Here is a 20,891-nt window from a genome sequence, read left to right as displayed (position 1 = left end):
GGTCTGGAATTTCCTGGTTCCTCCCTCCAGCCCTTCTCGTGGATGGGATCACATCGGCAGCTTCCAGTCTCCGGGGACCTCTCCAGTGAATCAGGACTGTTTATAAATGATGGAGAGTGGCTTGGCCAGCTCAGCTGCCAGCTCTCTCAGCATCCTAGGATGGATCCCATCTGGCCCCATGGACTTGTGAGGGTGGTGACTCCATCACCTCCCTGGGCAGCCCATTCCAGTGCCTAATTACCCTTCCTGGGAGGAAGTGTTGGGGTTTTCTGTTTCTTCTTGACCAGTGGCTCCTTTCCTAAAAGAAAGGTGCTGCTTTCTCTTACCTAGTGGAGCTAAGCAGCTGCATGGGCAGGGCAGGCTGGTGGACCAAACTCTCATGGGGAGCAGAAGAGCCTTACCAGGAACCTCATGGATCAGGCAGGAAGCCATCGCCCATAGCAGGATCTCCGTGAATCACTGCTCCTGCCACAGAACACTGAACTCTGTCTCTGCATTCCCAGCAGTTAATCAGAAGCCCAGAAAGGGCCCTTGCACTGCTCCTGCTCACAGGACTGTAGGTGAGGCCAGCTGTAGCCCAGCATCATGAGCTGCAAGCCCCCTAGCCGTGGATTTAGCATCTGTGAAGAGTTTTAGGTGTGAGTGTCTCTGCCTGGCTTTCTTGTGCAGATCAGGGCAGGAGCACCCACCCGCTTTGGCTGGAGCTGGCAGAGCCCTTCCGAGGCCCTGCAGGTGTAATGCACATGGGCTGCTCTGGCACAGAGGAAGCTGAGAGCTTGGTACTGACCCCAGGCCAGCCTGGATCCCCACCTTTGCACCAGAGCACAACTGAAGCTGCTTCTAGAGCAGCATCCAGCCATGGGGCTGGCAGGACACCCACGGCTCAGACCTGAGGTGAGATGTGGCTGCCACAATAGAGGCAGCAAAGTCCACTCCTAGTTAATAATACTGACTTTAGGAGATAAGGCCACCCAGAGAACGATAAGCTTGTAACACTGGCAGCAGTCTGACCCCAGCAGCTTTACGTGGCACAGGCCATGTCCAGCTAGAGCAGTCGGCTCCTGCTGCAGGACTGCTATTGGCTCCTGCCCCATCTGCAGAGGCTGCATGTTCCTTATCTGCTGCAGGGGAGGTCACTGCTAACATGCAGTGCATTCAAGTTTTGATTTGCTTTCCCTCTCCATTAATTCTTCCAGGATGTCCAAGTGATTGAGACACAAATTCAGGACCTGGCTCAGTTTCACATCTGACTCCAAGGCAGGTCTGGTTTTTCTCCTCATTTCTACCATGGCTCTGGTTCTGCCAATGTCCTCCCCTGGGTACCTTCACCCCCTCTCTGCCATCAGAGAGTGTTACATGCCACACTTACCATCCTCTTGGGCAGAGACCATAGAATCAACCAGGTTGGAAGAGAGCTCCAAGCTCACCTGGCCCAACCTAGCACCCAGCCCTGCCCAACCAACCAGACCATGGCACTAAGTGCCCCAGCCAGGCTTGGCTTCAACACCTCCAAGCACAGCCACTCCACCACCTCCCTGGGCAGCCCATTCCAGTGCCAGTCACTCTCTCTGACAACAACTTCCTCCTAACATCCAGCCTAGACCTCCCCTAGCACAGCTTGAGGCTGTGTCCCCTTGTTCTGTTGCTGCTTGCCTGGCAGCAGAGCCCAACCCCACCTGGCTACAGCCTCCCTTCAGGGAGCTGCAGACAGCAATGAGCTCTGCCCTGAGCCTCCTCTTCCACAGGCTGCACACCCCCAGCTCCCTCAGCCTCACCTCACAGGGCTTGTGACCTTCTGCACCTTCACACGTGCCTGGGTCTCCTTGGTGCTGCTCCAAATGTCTCAGCTGAGGGCCAAGGTGAAAAGTCTCTCCTGTAAACCAAGGAAGAATTTGAGATGAGAGGAGCACAGGAAACCACACAGCACTAACGCAGAGCTCAGCTTGGAAACCTCAGTGCCTCTCTCAGGACCTCTTACTCAAAGCAATCCCTCTCATGAGAGAGATCATCTTGTTTGCAGTGTTGTGTGGGTACATCAGTGCAGGACACTTCCTCCAAACAGCAGCTCCTGCTGCAGTAAAGTTTGGCTGCTGTCTAATGGGTGGCATCTAGGGAAATGCAGGAAGGGAACCATGTGGATTCTCCTCAGAGGGTGAAATCAGACTCAGGTCATAGAATCAACCAGGTTGGAAGAGAGCTCCAAGCTCATCCAGCCCAACCTAGCACCCATCCCTGGCCAACCAACCAGACCATGGCACTAAGTGCCCCAGCCAGGCTTGGCTTCAACACCTCCAGGCACAGCCACTCCACCACCTCCTTGGGCAGCCCATTCCAATGCCAATCACTCTCTTTAGCAGGAACTTCCTCCTAACATCCAGCCTAGACCTGCCCTGGCACAGCTTGAGGCTGTGTCCCCTTCTTCTGTTGCTGCTTGCCTGAGTCACAGACCTGTAGCTCTCTGGCACAAAGCCTTGACTTTTTTTTTATGGAGCATCCTAGCACCTTCCCAGGGGCTCCCATTCCTTAGCATGGAGCTGAGCCTTGGGGCACCACAATGACCCATCTCTTTTTCCATGACCCACATAACCCTTTTGTCAGGCTGCACCTCTGGCCCCAACATGCTGAGAGAGCACAGCTGCTATCTCTCTATTGCACCTCATCAAGAGGCACCCAGCTGGGACAAGTGCCACCCTTCTGCCCACCCTATCTCCTCCTTATCTCACACCTGCTGTAAAGGGCTGGCAGGAGAGGTGCTGAATCAGGAGGGCTCAGCTGGAAGGCATTCATTTGTTTTTTAGCACTGTGCTGACTGGCAGTCATCCTGCCCCAGGAGCTGAGGCAAAGTGTGGTTCAGTGCCTTGCTCTCTGGGCCATAGCTTGGTCCCAAACCAAGGTGACATGCTGTGGAGCTGGGCGATGGGGAGGCCAAGAGGACTCTCAGCACACCCTGCCACAGCTCCAAGTTATCTCTCAGTACCTCCTGGCCTCTCCTTCCCAGGCCTGCAATGAGGTGCAGTGCCTGCTGATGTTCGTTTGCGCAGCAGCACCCAGGAGCTCCCACCTGCACCCAGGGCAGGTGCCAGTCCCATTTTCTGTACTACTGATGTAGCCTCCAGCACGTTCTTAGCCCAGGGAAGTCATCAAATCCCATGGCCACTCCTCAGGAACCTACTCCAAGCAGGCAAACAGCTCCTGCTTCCATGAGCTGAGCAGCCCTGCCTGATGAATGGGATGGAGCTGCTCAGAGACAAGGCAAAACTCTCTACCAAGCTGGGGGTTGGCCTCTTCTCCCAGATAACAGGAGATGGGATGAGAGGAAATGACCTCAGGTTGCACCAGGAGAGGTTTAGGTTGGACATTAAAGAAACTTCTTCACAGGAAGGGTTCTCAAGCATTTGGGCAGGCTCCCAGGTTGAATCCCCATCCCTGGCGGTGTTTAAGGGAGGCAGAGATGCGGTGCTGAGGGACAAGGTTTAGCACCAGACTTGGCAGAGTTACATAACAGTTGGACTTGGTGATCTCAAAGGTGTTTTCCAGCCAAAAGGATTCTGTGACTCAGCACTGGCTCTCCTCCCAGCAGACAGTGCATGGCTGTGCAAAGTCCCTGAGGTACGGCAGTGGGATGGTGCTGCGGCCCCAGGGCATGGCCAAGGCAGGCAGTGACAGCTGGAGGGGCTGGCCCAGCTTTGCATCCCACCAAGGCTTTGTGGGGCACAGGAGCATCCCCTGAGCCCGGGAGGAAACGCTGCCACCCGAGCCCTGCTGCACCCAGAAAGCAGCCAGCGGCACAGGGCGAGTCGGGCAGCGCAGGCACGGCAGGCACCCTGCTGCAGCTCCGGTCCCAGCCACACCAAGCCCTAACCAGGGCCTGGCTGTGGGAGCAGCTTCTCCCCCACTGCTCAGAACAGCTGGCCAGCTCTGCTCTGTCTCTGGTACCTGTTCACAGGCACCTTCCTTGACTCAGTTTTCCCAGGTGTTCAAGTTGTTCCCCTCCAGGCCTTGGCAAGAGCCACCCTGGGCTATTGGACACCCTGGGGCTACTCAGCTGTGACCAGCCTGGTGTAAGCAGCCCCACAACAGCCTCTGCCAGGCATGGGAGGGCAGCAGGCAGAAGTGGCTGTCTTTGCCTGTGCCCTCACTCTCTGCTCCTGTCTGGGTGGCCCTGGGGAGCACAGCTAGCCTGGGGCCAAGGAGCATCTCTAGCAGGCACTCAGTACTGCCTTAAACTCTCCATCTTCTGCTGAAGCTGGACCCGCTGCAGAGGGCTGGCTTTGGCCCCGTTTCCAAGCACGGAACCTGCATGCCTGCCTCTCCGCCTGCTGTTCTTGCAGGGCGACATTGCCATCTGCTGCCTGCTGCTCGGCAGGACATGCCGGCCTGACTGCCTCCCAGCCCTCACAGCAGCACAGGCGGATTTGGGTTGGAAGTGACCTTTAAAGGCCATCTAGTCCAAGCCCTGCACTCAGCAGGGACATCCTCAGCTAGAGCAGGCTGCTCAGAGTCCTCTCTGACCTGACCTGGGACGTTTCTGTGGATGGGGCATCCACCACCTCCCTGGGCAATCTGGGTCAGTGTCTTACCACCCTCAGTGTAAAGAAATTCCTCCTGGTATCTAGTTAAGTGTCCCTCTTCGAGGTTAAACCCATCACTCCTTGTGCTCTCACAACAGGCCCTGCTAAAAAGATTCTCCTCCTCCTTCCCAATGCCCCTCTTTAAGTACTGACAGGTCACAGTAACATCTCCTCGGAGCCTTCCCTTCTCCAGCTCAACAGCCTCTGTCCCAGCTCCCAAGGGCCTGTCCCTGTGGGGAGCCTCCAGCACCAGGCTCTGGGGCAGCGCCGACACCACTCCCTCCACGGAGAGCTGCCCTTCAGGGGCGCTCTGCTGGCACCACACCTTGAGGGCAGCACAGTGCTCATGGCTCCAGCTCAGGAGGCCCATCAAGAACCTCCAGCTCTGCCCTGCTCAAGAGCTGTGCACATGGCTGGTGTGCTCGTTTGCAACTCGTGACCATGCACCTGTCCAGCAGCACAGGGATGGCAGAGCAGCAGCCCAGCCCAGGGCCGTGTGCCCTGCTAACAGCCTGGCTTTGCCAGCACCTGCCTCACCACTCTGAACTGTCACAGAGCGAGTCCTTGTCAAGGAGTGGTGCCCTTGGCCGTGCTGGTGACTCACCTGGAACACACACCTCCAGAGCTGCTTCCCGGAGCTCTTCATCTGAAAACACAGAGGGTGCTTTTTTAACTCTCAGACACACCAAGAGACATACATTGGGTTTAAACGTTAAAGCACTGCATATTGTTTCTTCAGCTGAAGGCAGGAGATGCCATCAGAGGGAGGAGAAGAGTAGTAATTAGCTGCAGTTCAGAAGTTCAGTCTTTAGAGGGGGAGTTGGGTTTGCAGCTCTACTTGTTCCATGCTCCTAAGCTGAGCATTTCTAAGAGGCTGAGCAGTTTACAGTTGAGATTACCTGCCTGAGACAGGAGGTTTCCACAAGCAGGCCTGGGTGTATAAGTCACCAACACAGACTAAAGCTGTTGGTTGCTGTGATCTCCCAGAGGGATCAGAGAAGATGGCATAGTAACATCACTGGAGGGCACTGCCAGCAAAAAAACAGAGGAGAAATATGGGCTGCCTGTCCTGGTTAGTTACATGGTAGTAAGTCACAGAGGTATTTACACTCAAGTCCCACCTCTGCTGTGAGCACAGACTGAAAGAGTTGGGGCTGTGCAGGCAGGAGCAGAGGGCTCCCAGGGGACCTTCTTGTGGCCTGCCAGGATCTGAAGGGGGCTACAAAAAAGCTGGGGAGGGACTTTTGAGGCTGTCAGGGAGTGCCAGGACTGGGGGGAATGGAGCAAAGCTGGAGGTGGGGAGAGTGAGCCTGGAGGTGAGGAGGAAGTTGTTGAGCATGAGAGTGGTGAGAGGCTGGAATGGGTTGCCCAGGGAGGTGGTTGAGGCCCCATGGCTGGAGGTGTTTGAGGCCAGGCTGGCTGAGGCTGTGGGCAGCCTGCTCTAGGGTAGGGTGTCCCTGGGCATGGCAGGGGGCTTGGCTGCTCCTTGTGGTCCCTTCCAACCCTGACTGGTTCTATGGTTAAATGCTGCAGTAGCATTTTCTGTGCTTTCCACCCTCGTGGCCATGCAGCAGCCCCTGGATCCCAGCCTTCCCAATTAGTGGCACCTGGATGTGCCACAGCCTCAGTGGAGCTGTGCCACAGACACCCAGGAGCTGGCTTTGGACATCCCCCAGGAGTTGAGACATCAGCTTAAGATTGCTGCTCCACAGCTGCCTCATCCGGGTGGCCCATGGGGCTAGGGGGTGTCTGCTGAGACAGGCCCAGGGCACCCCCACCTCTGAGCCTCAGCTTCCAGTCTGCCTTTGTGCCTCTATGATGAGCCTGGGAGTAGCTTGGGCAGGATATTATTTGGGCTGCCTCCCACCATCGCTTCTCAGTAGGCAGGCAATGGTGTTCATCCCCCAGCCGAGCACTGGTAACCAGGGACTGCAAGGACAAAGGGAAGGCTTCACAAAGAAAGAGGAGGTGGGGGTGGGGAGCAGAGCAGAGAAGCACTCACTCGTGTGCTGCAGTCTGTGGCATCTCCTCCAGTCGCAGTTCCTCCAGCAGGCTGTACCACTTCCCTAGCGCCAGGCATCGCAGGTGGCTTTGTCCTGCCTGCATCTTCAGCACAAGAGCTGTGCTGCAGCGGAGAGCAGCTCAGCAGAGGATGTGGCTCGCAGACCTGAGCAGGGAGGACACCCTGCTGTATTTGTCCCTGCCAGTATTCATCCCCTGCTGCGAGAGCCCGGAAGGGAGAGCAGTACCTCACAGCAGTCCTCTGCTGCATTTGTTCTCCCTGTCAGCTGAACCTCTGCCCCAGGCAGCGAAGGAGCTGTTGTGTGGGGAAGGGCCCCTTCAGGTAGCCCTAGCTGGAGTGGCACCAGCGCTGCCAGAGTCACCAGGGGACCTCACCAGCCTGCCCATACTGAAGACAGCTTCAGCCCTGGTCCCTGCTCCCTTTGTAGCTTGTGGGTAAGCCTCAGCTGGCCCCACTGATGATGCTTCTCTCACGGTAATGAGTTGAACCTGCCCCCAGTCTCTGCAGGGCTCTTCCCATGACTTTCTCTCACCCTCTGGTTTAAACCATCCCCAGCTTGTGTTCATTAACAGCTTCCCTGTAGGCTCAAGTCCCACCACTGTTCCCCAGCACAAGCTGCACCCCTCTGCTTCACAGAGCTGCTGCCAAGGCCCAGGGCAGGCCCAGGGGGTGCTCTGTGCTGGTATCATTTGCTCCAGTCCCACAGGAGGTTACCACAGAGCCTTGAGCTCTGTGGTAAAGGGTTGGACTTGATGATCTATGAGGTCTCTGCCAACCTTGATGATACTGTGATACATGGGAACAAAACTATTGGGAGGAGGGTCTCAGAGTAGCAGAAGCAGGGTTGGTAATACATGGAGAGTGCTGCTTGGGATGCAGCTCACTTCTGTCACATCCCTGCCACAAAGAACGGCTTCAGCCCTCGGAGAGCAGCTCATGGGTGCTCACACATGCTGCCAGGGATGGGGAGGTGGCTGTCCCCTTGGACTCTGCTCTGGTGAGGCCACACCTCGAGTATTCTGTTCAGTTTTGGGCACCTTGCTACAAGAAGAACGTGGAGGTGCTGGAGAGAGTGCAGAGGAGGGTAGGGGAAGGGCCTGGGGAACAAATCTTATGGGGAGCAACTGAAGGAGCTGGGGATGGGTATTGTGAAACAGAGGAGGCTGAGGGGAGGCCTCATCACTGTCTACAGCTACCTGAAAGGAGGCTGTGGAGAGGTTGGTGCTGGTCTCCTCTCACAGGTAATTAGTGATGGAACAAGAGGGAATGGCCTCAAGCTGTGGCTGGATAGGTTTAGACTGGACATTGGGAGGGTTTTTTCCCAGCAGGAGTGTCCAGGCATTGGAAGGAGCTGCCCAGGGAGGTGGTGAAGTCACCACAGAATAGATTAGGTTGGAAAGGATCTCAAAGCTCATCCAGTTCCAACCCCCTGACATAGGCAGGGACACCTCCCACTCAAACAGGTCACTCAAGGCCTCATCCAACCTGGCCTTGAACACCTCCAGGCAGGGAGCAGCCACAACCTCCCTGGGCAGCCTGTGCCAGTGTCTCACCACCCTCACTGCAAAGAACCCTTTCCTAACATCCAGTTTCAGTCTCCCCTCTGCCAGTTTTAACCCATTCCTCCTTGCCCTGTCATAAGACCTTGTGAATAGTCCCTCCCCAGCCCTCCTGTAGCCCCCTTCAGACATTGGAAGGCCACTCCAAGGTCTCCTCAAAACCTTCTCCAGGCTGAAGAGCCTCAACTCTCGTAGCCTGTCCTCACAGGACAGCTGCTGCAGCCCTCTGATCTGGAGGTGTTTAAAAGTCGTTTGGATGTGGAGCTTAGGGACATGGTTTAGGATGCGCTTTGTAGAGCAGGGATACTGGTTGGACTTGGTGATCCTGAGGGGCTTTCCAGCCTGATTGTTTCTGTGATTCTGTGCCCAGTGAGCTGTGGCCTCGTGGGCAGCTGTCTCTGGTTCCAGAGAAGTGGGTTTGCAAGCCTCTGCTTCCCTGTGGCCACTGCAACATCGATTCCTTCAAGTGCTCAAACCTCGCAACTGCTCCAAGGCACAAAGTGTCCAAGAGAGGCACACCAGAGGAAATGATCACCCAGGGAGCAGGCAGCAGGATCCTGCATCCACCTGCCAAGTGTGCTTTGCCCTGGCCCATCCTTAAGATGCTCCTAGTGCAGCCCAGGGTGCTTGCTTCATCCCAGGTGCTCCCCCAGCTCCTGAAAGCAGGAGCACATTCCTGTCTTCACATGTGCAAAGCCCTGATCAGAGGTGCAGGACTGAAGGTTGTTCTGTAGCACTTTTGTGGAGATATAACCTGTTAGCAGGATCTTGAGGGGTTTAACTCCTGCTAATCCCAAGTACAACAACTGCAACCAGACTACTACCCTAGGTGATCCTGCTTTGGCAGGAGGGGGACACTCCATGATCTCTGGAGGCCCCTTCCAACCTCTAAGGTTCTGTGATTCTGCATTAAGACAAAGCTCTTTTCTCTTGTGGGCCCTCCAAGAGTGGGGGAAGAAGCTACTGCTAGCCTGGCCCTGTAACACGTGGGCTCCTTAACTGTCAAGGGAAACAGCCACCGGATCTGAAGCCTGGCAGGGGATCAAGGCTTCTGTAATTAAAAACATCTGCAGTTTGTTTCCTGGTAGTTCTGCAGCTGAACAGAAAAACCAAGCCCAAAACCAACCCAAAACCCCACCCAGGAGAAGAGTTAATAAAGTGCAGAAAATCAAAAGCCATGCTTTCAAATGAGCACTGCAGCCACCAGGCAGCAGAGGAGACATGAGCCAAGTCAGCATGGGCACAACCAAAAGCAGCAATGTGCTAAGAGGCACCAGCAGATCCACGCCAACAAGCAGACCTTTCACCCTGTCCCCCAGCCTCTTTGAGCACAGAGGCTGCATGTGGGCACCTGCCCTACAAGTACCCCAGCTGTGGCATGGCATGGGCAAGTCAGGAGGACTGATATCGCTGGCCCCCGGTGCACCTGCACCTTAATCCACACAGCCACCCTCAAGTGGCACCAGCATGCCCACTGGCCCTGCACTGGCACAGCACCCTGATGGCTCTCCTCTGGCACCCCACCCACCCCGACAGCATGGACAGTAGTATTTCCTGGCATGGTACAGGGGAGCTCAGGCCTCCCTGGCACAGCTGGGGAAAAGCACATAGAATCACAGCATCATTTGGTTGGAAGAGACTTTTCAGACCATCAAGTCCAAGAACCCAGCACCACCAGGTCACCACTAACCCATGTCCTCAGCACCACCAGGGATGGAGACTCCACCACCTCCCTAGCCAGCTGGTTCCAGGGCTTGACAACCCTACCTAGGGTCCAACCAAACCTCCCCTGCTGCAACTTTAGGCTGTTTCCCCTTGCCCTGTTGCTTGTTACTTGGGAGAAGAGACTGACTCCAGCCTTGCTACAACCTCCTGTCAAAGGAGTTGCAGAGGGCAGTGAGGTCTCTCCTCAGACACCTTTGCTCCAGTTTAAACCTCACAGGACCTGTTCCCCAGACCCTTCACCAGCTTCATTATCCTTTTACTGACATGCTCCAGGACCTCGCTCCAGGACCTCGTTGTTCTTCTTGGAGTGAGGGGCCCAAAACTGAACCCAGTATTGAAGGTGCAGAGAGACCACTGCTTCCCCCGTCCTTTTGGCCACACTACTGCTAACACAAGCCAGGGCTTGTGTTGGAACTCATTTCTGAGGCTATGAGTGCCCCTGGGCCCCAGGAGCACAGGGGCAAGAGTCAGAGCCCAGTTAACTCATGCATGACTTGTTTCTTACCTCTGTCCCTCCGGGAGAAGAGGACCCCAGCTTGGCTGGCCTGGCATCTGCCCCTTGGGCAAGGCTGAGCACCCTGCCTGGGCCATGCAAAGTTGCTGCATGCATTTCACAGGGTGGTGCAAAGCCCAGCAGCAGTCCCAGGGTTAAGCAAATACACACTGAGCTTAAACTGCACATGGAAATGGGCAAGGAAAATGGAACGGAAGCCTGAAGCCTCTTGCACTGCCAATGAGATAAGCATTGCCAAATGTAGAATCACAGAATGGCAGGGGTTGGAAGGGACCTCTGAAGAGAATCAAGCCCAACCTCTCTGCAAGATCAACATCACCTACAGCACATCACATAGGAACAGGTCCAGGCAGGTCTTGAAGGTTTCCAGAGATGGAGACTCTGCCACCTCTCTGAGCAGGCTGTTCCAGTGCTCTGCCACCACCAAAGTGAAGAACTTCCTTCTCATGGTCAGATGGAACTTCCTGTGCCATTGCCTCTTGCCCCACCACTGGGGACCACTGAGGTGAGACCGGTCCCATCTTCCTGACACCAACCCCTGAGACATTTGCTGGCATTTATAAGATCCCCTCTCAGACTCCTCCAAGCTAGACAGCCCCAGGCCTCTCAGCCTCTCCTCCTGTGACTGGTGTTCCAGTCCCCTCATCATGTTAGTGGTCCCATGCTGGCCTCTCTCCAGTAGTTCTTTGTCCTTCTTGAGCTGGGCAGCCCAGAACTGGACACAGTCCAGATGAGGTCTCATCAGTGCAGAGCAGAGGAGGAGGACAACTTCCCTTGGCCACTCTCCTGTCAATGCATCCCAGGCCTCATCAGCACAGAGCAGAGGGAGGAGGAGAACCTCCCTCAGCCACATTCCTTTTAATGCATCCCAGGATGCTCTCACAGAGTGCTCTGGAAATGACAATGAAAGGTGAAATATCTGCACCCTTTGCTCTCCTCCCAGGAGAGCCTTTCCAAAGCAGAACCACACTGAGCACTTCTAAAGCCATAAGCTCCTTTCTGAGACCAAGAGCAGGGACTAGACAGTTGGCCAGAATGGCTCTTCTGAGCTACCTGATAGCTGAGGCAATTAAAAGAAAATTAAACTGGCATTTCTAACTGGAGTGCAAGAGAGCTGTGCAGGGCTGAAGTAATTAAGAAGTTACTGCTGGGAACATCCTGGGCTCCCACTCATCTGCTGCGAAGAACAAAAGGCCAAGAAGCACTCTGGGCTTGCTTTTTTTCCCTTCTTCCTTCTCTCTCTCTTTTTTGTTTCCTATTTTTTTCTGTCATTCCTGATAATTAATTGCTCGTTGCTGCTGCATGCCTAAATGCTAGGGCCCAAGGGTTTGCCAAATGACGGCAGAGCTATTTAGCAGCTGGTATCTGGTTTGTGCAGCTCGCCTGGTGACGGACAGCAGCCTGCCAGCCCAGCCCTCTCTGCTCAACGTACCCACAGGGAGGGGTCACCTTCATCTTCTGGTCTGTAGCACTTGCCTGAAAGGTCTTTCCAGCAACTGCCTGGGAGCAGCTTTATAATCAATCATAGAATGAAGCAGGTTGGAAGAGAGCTCCAAGCTCACCCAGCCCAACCTAGCACCCAGCCCTGGCCAACCAACCAGACCATGGCACTAAGTGCCCCAGCCAGGCTTGGCTTCAACACCTCCAGCCACAGCCACTCCACCACCTCCCTGGGCAGCCCATTCCAATGCCAATCACTCTCTCTGCCAACAACTTCCTCCTAACATCCAGCCTAGACCTCCCCTGGCACAGCTCCAGACAGTGTCCCCTTGTTCTGTTGCTGGTTGCCTGGCAGCAGAGCCCAACCCCACCTGGCTACAGCCTCCCACCACCAGCCTTGGCGCCCTCCTGTGGACACCTTCCAGCACCTCAACATCTCTCTTGAATTGAGGGGCCCAGAGCTGGACACAGCACTCAAGGTGTGGCCTGAGCAGTGCTGAGCACAGGAGCAGAAGAACCTCCCTTGTCCTGCTCCCCACACTGCTCCTGAGCCAGCCCAGGATGCCATTGGCTCTGCTGCCCACCTGGGCACACTGCTGCCTCATCTTCAGCTACTCTCTACCAGCACCCCCAGGTCCCTCTCTGCCTGCTGCAAGCTGCAGTCCCATGCCTTGCTGCCTCTTACTGTCCAGTCCCATTAGCTTTACCACCAGTTACACTGGGGTACCAGCTGCATCTAAGCCTCTCAGGCAGGGAAAGTGATTCTCTGGATGGGAACTCACCTTGGAGCGTCCTCATGTAGACACAGCTAACGGTGCCAGCTCCTCACAGGCACTCAGCTTGTCCTTTCCAGAGGTGACATCCCAGCTGCTTTTTCACAGGTCACATACACTGTGCTCAGGAAGGAATGTACACCACCAAACTGAGTGTCTCGCAGGGCCATAGATGAGCCTGAAAGACAAGGAACAGCCATGGGACACAAGAGATGTGCCTTGCTGATCTCTTCATTGCAGCAAGGGCTGTGGCACGTGTGAGGAAACAGAAAGCTTCTTCTAGACCTTTTGCAGTAGCTAAAAGAAAAGAGTTACATTTATCAAGTGTCTCCCCACAGGATGCAAACCTGGTCAGGATCCAAGTCCCAGAATGTTCCTTACATGAACCTGAGTCTTCTTAAGGCAACCCCGAGACATCCTTGCCCTTGTTACCTCCAGCAGCTATGCTTGGCTTGCACTTCAGCCCATGACCTAAGGGCACCTCTCCTGTGCTAGCCCAATGCTAGGGTTGCTTGCAGGACACAACAGCAGCATACAGAAGTTCCTGATGCTTCCCAAATCAGAGGGTGTCCCTGGATTTTAATCTCTCTCGTGCAGAGTGAGGCTGAGTGTACCCTGAGCTGGTATTTAGCACTGACCTGGAAGGGAGGGCGAGGCTGTCTGTGGTTTTAGGACAAGCATTCCCTTTCCCAATAGGGCAGACAGTGACAGAGGAACCCCAGAGTGGGTGTGTGCTGCTCCCGAGTCTGTATCACTCTCCTTCAGCCTGTCCAACCTTCCCGCATGAGAATGCTTCCAGGAAGCGTTTGGTGAGCAGTCTGGAGGAACCTGCACGCTAGGCTGACTCCATCATTTCCACTGCCAGAGGCAGAGATTGTGTTTTGTAAGTCTGTACAGAGTCAGCCAGCAAAGTCTTAGCTGAACAGGAGAGAAAGGTTACTAAATCCTCTTCCTCAAGAGTGCTTCCTGATGAGCAATTGCAGCAAACTGAAATTGAAAGGAGGTCAGGTCAGAAGACAGGTGAGTGCACAATGCCCTCAGCAAGGCTCACTGCTGCAAACTGCTAAAAGCCCCCAGATCTGTTTCACCTTTCTGAGCACGACCCAAACAGCTCGAGCTGAGCCCCTCCTCACTCAGAGCTGGCTGTCTTCCAGTGCAAGCAATCACACCAGCTTGAGGAAGCCCATGCAAAAAGTGAGAGCTGTCCTTGTCCCCAGTTTGGAGAGCAGCAGAGACCTTTCACCTGGCCACCTCAGTGGGTCAGACCTTTACACCAACTTTGCTGACAGCAGCAACCCCTTGCACGTTGGGAAGGTGTCCTGCATTGCTTGTATGCTGCTTCTGGATTCCTTATCCTGCCTTTCACAGTGGGAAAAACCTGCTGAAGAGCTGAGCCCTGGTCCAGACTCCCTGGTTCTGCAGGGAGTTAGCTCACACCAAGACGATGTGCCTGTGGTGCAAGAGCTGTCAAGGCTCTGGGGAGGCCTGGCTCTGTTTTCATGTGTGCAGTGACTGCTGCCTGACCATTCCAAACTGGATGCTGTGTCACAGTATGCAAACAGAGAAGGAAATAATGTAGTTACAGTTGGTTTAAACAGTCTGTCCTGGAGCTATTTTAAAGCTGCTGTTACTTCCCAAGTGAATACATACTCAAGACAAAATATCCTTGCACTGAGGAGTAGGTTTCTCAGCAAGAGGTGTTCAAGCCAAGCCTGGATGAGGCACTTAGTGCCATGGTATAGTGGACTGGCTAAGGCTGGGTGCTAGGTTGGACTGGATGAGCTTGGAGGTCTCTTCCACCCTGCTTGATTCTATGATTCTATTCTATGCCATGCCAGGTAGTTAAGGGCAGTAGTTGTTCAATGATGAGCTGGTGGCTGGGCTACCCTCCTGTCACCTGTGTGTGGTTCTGAGCCCAGGGACCCATCCTCAAGAGTTCCTTGTAGCCAACAAGATGTGTGCTGGTAGCTTGTACAGAAACAGAGCCACTCAGATCACTACTCCTGCTTTCAGATTTGAAGCAGATAAGCAGCAATTAAGATAAAACTCTTAATGAGAAAAGGAGTTGATAGCTCTGATGTTTTCTTCTAGCAGATGAAGAAAAGCCATTATGTGGACTGCACAAGCACATCCTCCTTTAGAAAACACCATTCCCATGTAGCAGGAGGTAGTTCAGCAGTGTTGCCAGCCTGCAAGTGGAATTCCAAGTGGCCTGCACTCTAGTGCAGAGCCCTGCATTGCCCTGTGTCACAGGCCAGCTCCCAGTGCTCTTTAAAATGATTCTAACCTTGCACAGGCCCACAGTTGTTCTTCTGAAAGCTTCAGACACAGCTGGCATGACCACAACAAAAGCACTGCTCTATTCCCTATCTCCAGTATGTTCTCCTAGTGAAATGCTGTGCCTCTGCTCTTCTGCTGGCAAGATCTCAGCCCCTGCTTGTTTTCAGCCTGGAAGGAGTTAAACTGCAGTGGAGGCTCTTTATGCCAGCAGAAACTTTAGAAGATGAGAGGCAGATCATCACATGATGAAGCCTCATGTTAAGTAAAAGCTGCCTCCTCCAGAGACTTCTGTGCCCTTTACCCACTGTAATTGACAAATGATAGATTGCTTAGTTTACATCAAAGATTCCTTCTTCAGACTCCTCCATGCCAGGGTAAGGCAAAGAGTGCAGTAAGAGGCTGATGGCATGCAGAGATGTAAAAAGACTGCATGATATAGCTTTTCTTTTGTGCAGGGTGCAGGATCTACCCTCCAGAAGCAGAGGCACTCTGCAACACCTTTGTTACCAAAGTGAGAAAACAGAACCAGAGCTGCCAAGGACTGGCCACTGCTTCCAGGTTATTATGGCTCAGACATATGCAGCACTGGAACTGTTCTGGCTTCTCAGTCTTGAGACAATCTCCCTGTGATGGAGGGAGAGGACAGGGAAGTCATCAGAGCAAGGGTATGTCTGCATTCCATGGTTCACAGATACCATTCAGTAATCAAAGTACTCACACAGTCAGGATCCCCTGCCCAACTCAGAGCTCCAGCGCTGTGCTCGTGTCCAGGTGCTTCCTCCAGCGCCCTGGCAGTGACAGTCTGCAGCAAGTCCTCTGCATAGCACAGCATCACAGGCAACCACTTCTTTCACGGCCTCTCGTGGTGCCAGGGTGGAGCTAACAGCCGCATTGTCTGCGCTGACTTCTGCTGTAACCGCAGGCTTCAGTGCAGCCACGCTGCAAAGCAGATGTTCGCTCAGCAGCTCCATGTCAGCTGGATAGCATACCTGGCTACCTGCAACTCAGACCAAAACTGTGAGGGTGTCAGGGCCTGGGAGAGACTTCCAAACCTTTGTACTAAACATGTGAAGAACAGAAGTGACAATCTTTGGGTTAAATTGAGCTAGAAGGGATCTCCCATAGCTGGCGCAGGAGTTAGTGGAGTTTCTCTGCACACTTTTCCTAGAAGCTATCACACACTTCTATTATTCCCCTCACTCCCCTACGTTCTTTATATGCAACTCCACCTTCCAGGCAAGTATCTGTTTAATAACCTTTTAGTTAGGCCTAGTAGTTCTCATTTCACCAACCATTTACTCTTCCCATTAACCAGGCCTTTGTTCAAAACACTTTCACCATTATGCTCTTACAGGTACAACTTCCACCAACTGCTAGCACCAACAAGCAGAGTAACTCGATGCTCCCAAGTACCACAGCTGTCCAGGCAGAACAGTCACACAACATAAAGGTGCTCACAGTGGTGCAGTTTCATTGGATATTAAACCCTTCACTACAGCAAAGGCACCACTTACCCAAGGGAGAAGTAGGGTGCTTGGAAAGAGGAGACTCTGGCTGATGACTTCAAAGTGGCTTTAGAAGATGAGGGAGGAAACTTTATGCATGACAGCTTCTAGAATGGCTCTGTCACCTTGCTATCTGCCCTCTCACCAGGCCATTTCAGATTGTGTTGAACAGCATGGTCCTGGCACAACCACATGATGACCTCTCTCTGCCGACCATTTACCCACAGTTTCCTTTCAGACAGGATTTTTTGTCATGGTAAGATTGTTCCTCTTAGAGAAGCTGAGGAGCCCTCAGAGAAGATCATTCCTTTGCTAAGGGGGTGCATCAGAAGCCCTTGGAAAGATAAACCTATACTGGAACGACTGAAAGAGGGGAGTTTGGAGGTCTCACTCACATGCATCTGGTGTGTGGGGTCCAGTCATGCAGGCAGAGATACACTGCAAGAACTCATCATTTCGTGACACACGCCTGTGGACGGGCTGCAGATCACTTCCCTAATCTGGATGCTCCTTTGAAGAATATTAAAATGACTCATTAGTGAGGCCATCAAAATTAGTCTCCCATTCATTACCAGCCCAAAGTGCTGCTGCAGGTGGTGGTTCAGCTTGATCTGAGCCAAGGCCCTCCCTCACACACCACCATACCCACAACTATTGACTACTAGGGAAAGTTTCTTTACTGCAAGAGTGTCAGGCACTGGAGCAGGCTGCCGAGGGAGCTGGTGGAGCCACTCTCCCTGCTGGCCTTCAAAAAACGTGGATGTGGCACTATGGGACTTGGTTTTCTGGCTGTGGTGGTGTCAGGCTGGCAGTTGGACTCAATGGTCTTGGAGGTCTCTTCCAACCAAAACAATTGTATGATTCTGTAACTGTGAAACACCTGCTCAGCTGTCACATGGGTGGGAGGTGCTGAGCAGCCATCACCACTTCCTACTCTATGCAATGTGCAAGAAAGTGGCACAGTTGGTACTGTACATGAAACAGCCCAGTAGCAAATGCCAAGGTACTTTGCCCTGAAGCTTTGCTTTCACTGTGCTGCACAACTTCACAGAATACATCTGGTTGGAAGAGACTCAAAGATCATCCAGCCCAACTGAAGGGTCAGCACTAAACCACGTCCCTAAGCACCAGGTCCACAGGCTGCTTAAACACCCCCAGGGATGGTGACTCCACCACTGCTCTGCGCAGACCATTCCAACGTTTGATAACCCTTCCAGTGAAGAAAGATTTCCTAACGTCCAGCCTGAACCTCCCCTGGCACAGCTTGTAACCATTTCCTCTAGTCCTGTCACTTGCCACCAAGGAGAAGAGGCTGGCCCCCTCCTTGCTCCAACCTCCCTGCATGGACTTGTAGAGAGTGATGAGGTCTCCCCTCAGCCTCCTCTCCTCCAGACTGAACAACTTCAGTTCCCTCAGCTTCCTCAGGTATGAAAACATTCAAATGAATCACAGAAACCACAGAAACATGCAGGTTGGCAAAGCCCCTCAGGATCACCAAGGCCAACCTATAGCCCTGCTCTAAAAGATCCATCCTAAACCATATCCCTTGGCAACACCCCCAGACGACCCTTAAACCCACCTGGGGTTGGGACTCAACCACCTCCCTGGGCAGCTCATTCCAGTGCCTGACCACTCTGTATTTTTTTTCATAGAATCAGAATGGTTTAGGTTGGAAGGGATCTCAAAGATCATCTAGTTCCAACCCTCCACCATAGACAGGGAAGATGGTTCCTGTGCAGCAAGTAGAAAAGTGACTTACATTTGCTCTTCTGCTCTTGGAGTGTTGTGCTCTCAGGCATTCCCAGCTGTAAGGCTCAGCTGGACAGATCTGAAGTGCACGACTCTGTCGCAGAGACAGACGTATGCAGATCCCTCACCCCAAGAACAAGCAGCACCACAGTGAAAATCAAGATTCTTCCATGCCTAACAGGTAATCAACTGATCACATGAAAGTGTGTCAGGGATAGGCACTCCCTGTGACAGAGACATCCACGGAATACGACTGGAAACTCTTGAGTTTGTTAAGGAACTCTTTAGTGGATTTGGGTTTTTCTCTGTTAAATAACCAACATGATATTCCCCCTCCAAATAAAAAACAGCAAGTAAGGGCAAGAAAAAGACAGTAGGATGCCAGGGACAGCTCTGGAATATTCTGAAGTAGGAAAGACCTGCAACAACAGATCTCCAAGCCCAGTGCCAAAGAGCCATCACACTGGAGAGGGAAGGACCAATTTATCCAGTGACCAAGATTGCAGAGAGGACTCTCATTCTCTGCCTCCTTGTGAGAAGCTCAAGCCAATGCATCATCAGTTCAGCAAACTGAGGCAGTGCTGGCATGTGTGAGCCATTTCCACCTTCTCAAGTCTCACATTTCATGACTCGGTAGTAATAGTTATTTTTTCACTCAAAGCCAGTTCATAGAATCAGTCAGGGCTGGACCACAAGGATCAGCCAGTCCCAGCCCCCTGCCATGCCCAGGGACACCCTACCCTAAAGCAGGCTGCACACAGCCTCAGCCAGCCTGACCTTAAACACCTCCAGCCATGGGGCCTCAACCACCTCCCTGGGCAACCCATTCCAGGCTCTCACCACTCTCATGCTCAACAACTTCCTCCTCACATCCAGGCTGCAGGAAGTTCTTTCAGTTCAAAGCCACTCTGTGCAATCTGTACCAGCAAAACTTCCAGAGTTATCCACAGTACAGTGTTCATGGCTGGCAGGTAGGCGTGGACTGGCCAGAGCACATGCTGTGGAGTGCTGTCTCCAGCCCAGCTGAGCAGAGCTCCGCTCAGGTTAGAAGCAGCCAAGGAGACCACAGTCCCAAAGGCTTGCCCAGTTTGTGCGTGCGCTCGTGCCTCCACAGGGTGCCCGACTCGGTGAAGGAGTGCCCGCAGTGACCACAGGAGTAGGGCTTCTCCCCAGTGTGGATGCGGTGATGGCGCTGCAGCGATGCCAGCCGGGTGAAGGTCCCTCTGCACTCCTCGCACGAGAAGGGGCGCTCTCCGGAGTGAGTCTGCTGGTGTCTTTGCAGCCTGAGCAGCTGGACGAACGCCATGCCACACTCCTGGCACTTGGAGGGCTTGTCCTGGCGGTGGATCACCTTGTGCTTGGAAAGCAGGTTGGGCTTATCGAAACCTTTGCCACACGTCGGACAGGTATAAGGCTTGCAGTCGTCCCGCTCAGCCTTGCGGCGCTCAGCACAAGACCGCTCGGTGTACTCAACCGTGCGCTGGCTGCGGTGCGCTGCGGCCCAGGGGTTCCTAGCCATGCCGCTCGCCAGGATCACCATGGAGCGCTCGACCTTGTGCACGCTGCGCAAGTGCCTCCAGACCTCGGCCGTGCGGAGGAAGCCCTTGGGACACCTGTGCGGCCTGTGGCTGCAGTGGGTCAGCTCTTGCATGCGCAGGGTCGCCGCCCGCAAGAACTCTTTGGCGCAGACGGGACAGGAGTGTTCCACACGGCGAGTCCCTGGGTGCTCCCGCAGCTCGCTCACGGCCACGGAAGAGGAGCCGCGCTTCCAGCGGCGACAGGGCAAAGCTTGCTCAGGCTCCCGCTCCTCATGGAACACATCGGCAAGAACGGTGTGCTCGCCGTCATCACACAGCCCCTGCGGTTTCTTGGGCTGTTCAGAGGAATGGGGCTCTTTATCTTCACACTGCAGGTCAAAATCAGCACTGGAGGGGACAAAGACTCCAACTGTACTCCCACCTTGTTTCTGGTAGTAGGTCTCGCAGGCTTCTCTGCCTGCACACTGCAACTCTGCAGGAAGCTCCTGCTTGCCCAAAGGTCCAGCAGGGTTGCAGTGAGGACGGCATGGCCATGAGTAGTTCATACCTGCCTCCTCCTGGAGGCTTGATGTGTGGCACACTGGCTTAGTGGTCTTTCTGGAGGAACGTGAACGCTTCTCACCTGTGGCACACACCTTGTTCTCAGAGTTCCAGCCCACGCTCACATCCATCCTCTGAGGCATACGCTGCTTGGCAGCTCCCCGATGACGCACACAGCAGGAGCTTCAGGCCTGTCATGGTCAGTCTCTGGCATTCTCAGCTCTCTTTTACAGCCCTCCCTAGAAAATGAAGTTAAGTCCTCTATCATAATCCAGCTACAAATGTAAACTGATAATACTCTTTTTGAATCATAGAATCAACCAGGTTGGAAGAGACCTCTGAGCTCATCCAGTCCAACCTATCAATCCACCTAAAGAGGAGAAATCTTCAGAAAAACTGGGGCACAAACACTTTGGGCCAAGTCCTGCACCATAGCTGCCCCCACCACAGATCTCTTCCTGAGGATTCATGTTTAATCTTTGTTTTCACCTTGTTAAACACTAAACTTAGAGCACCAGTCATGAGGTGTTTGCTTCCAGAAACTACTCAGGTAACACAATGACGCTGTCAGTCAAATAACCAAAATCAGAAGTGATGTTCAGAAAGGGGGTCTGGAAAGCCCCCAACACAAGAAGGGCATGGAACTCTTGGAGCCAGTCCAGAGGAGGGCCACG

At 53.8% G+C, this 20,891-nt stretch overlaps 1 protein-coding gene across 1 annotated transcript; it reads right to left on the bottom strand.

The window, feature by feature from the left end:
- Nucleotides 1-18,974: 18,974 nt before the first annotated feature.
- ZNF648 (zinc finger protein 648) lies at nt 18,975-20,448 on the bottom strand. The gene has a single exon (XM_064148329.1). The coding sequence runs from the start codon at nt 20,358-20,360 to the stop codon at nt 19,179-19,181; it is 1,182 nt and encodes a 393-aa protein (XP_064004399.1). The 5' UTR covers nt 20,361-20,448; the 3' UTR covers nt 18,975-19,178.
- Nucleotides 20,449-20,891: the final 443 nt, after the last annotated feature.

This window comes from Pogoniulus pusillus, chromosome 8, assembly GCF_015220805.1.
Source record: "Pogoniulus pusillus isolate bPogPus1 chromosome 8, bPogPus1.pri, whole genome shotgun sequence".
NCBI classification, from domain to species: Eukaryota; Metazoa; Chordata; class Aves; order Piciformes; family Lybiidae; genus Pogoniulus; species Pogoniulus pusillus.
Note: the sequence above shows the minus strand (reverse complement) of the source record. Positions and strands in the feature narration are given on the sequence as shown.

Bases quoted from the DNA above. Each gene is read 5' to 3' on its own strand.
- ZNF648 (XM_064148329.1), bottom strand. From the start codon at position 20,360: ATGCCTCAGAGGATGGATGTGAGCGTGGGCTGGAACTCTGAGAACAAG.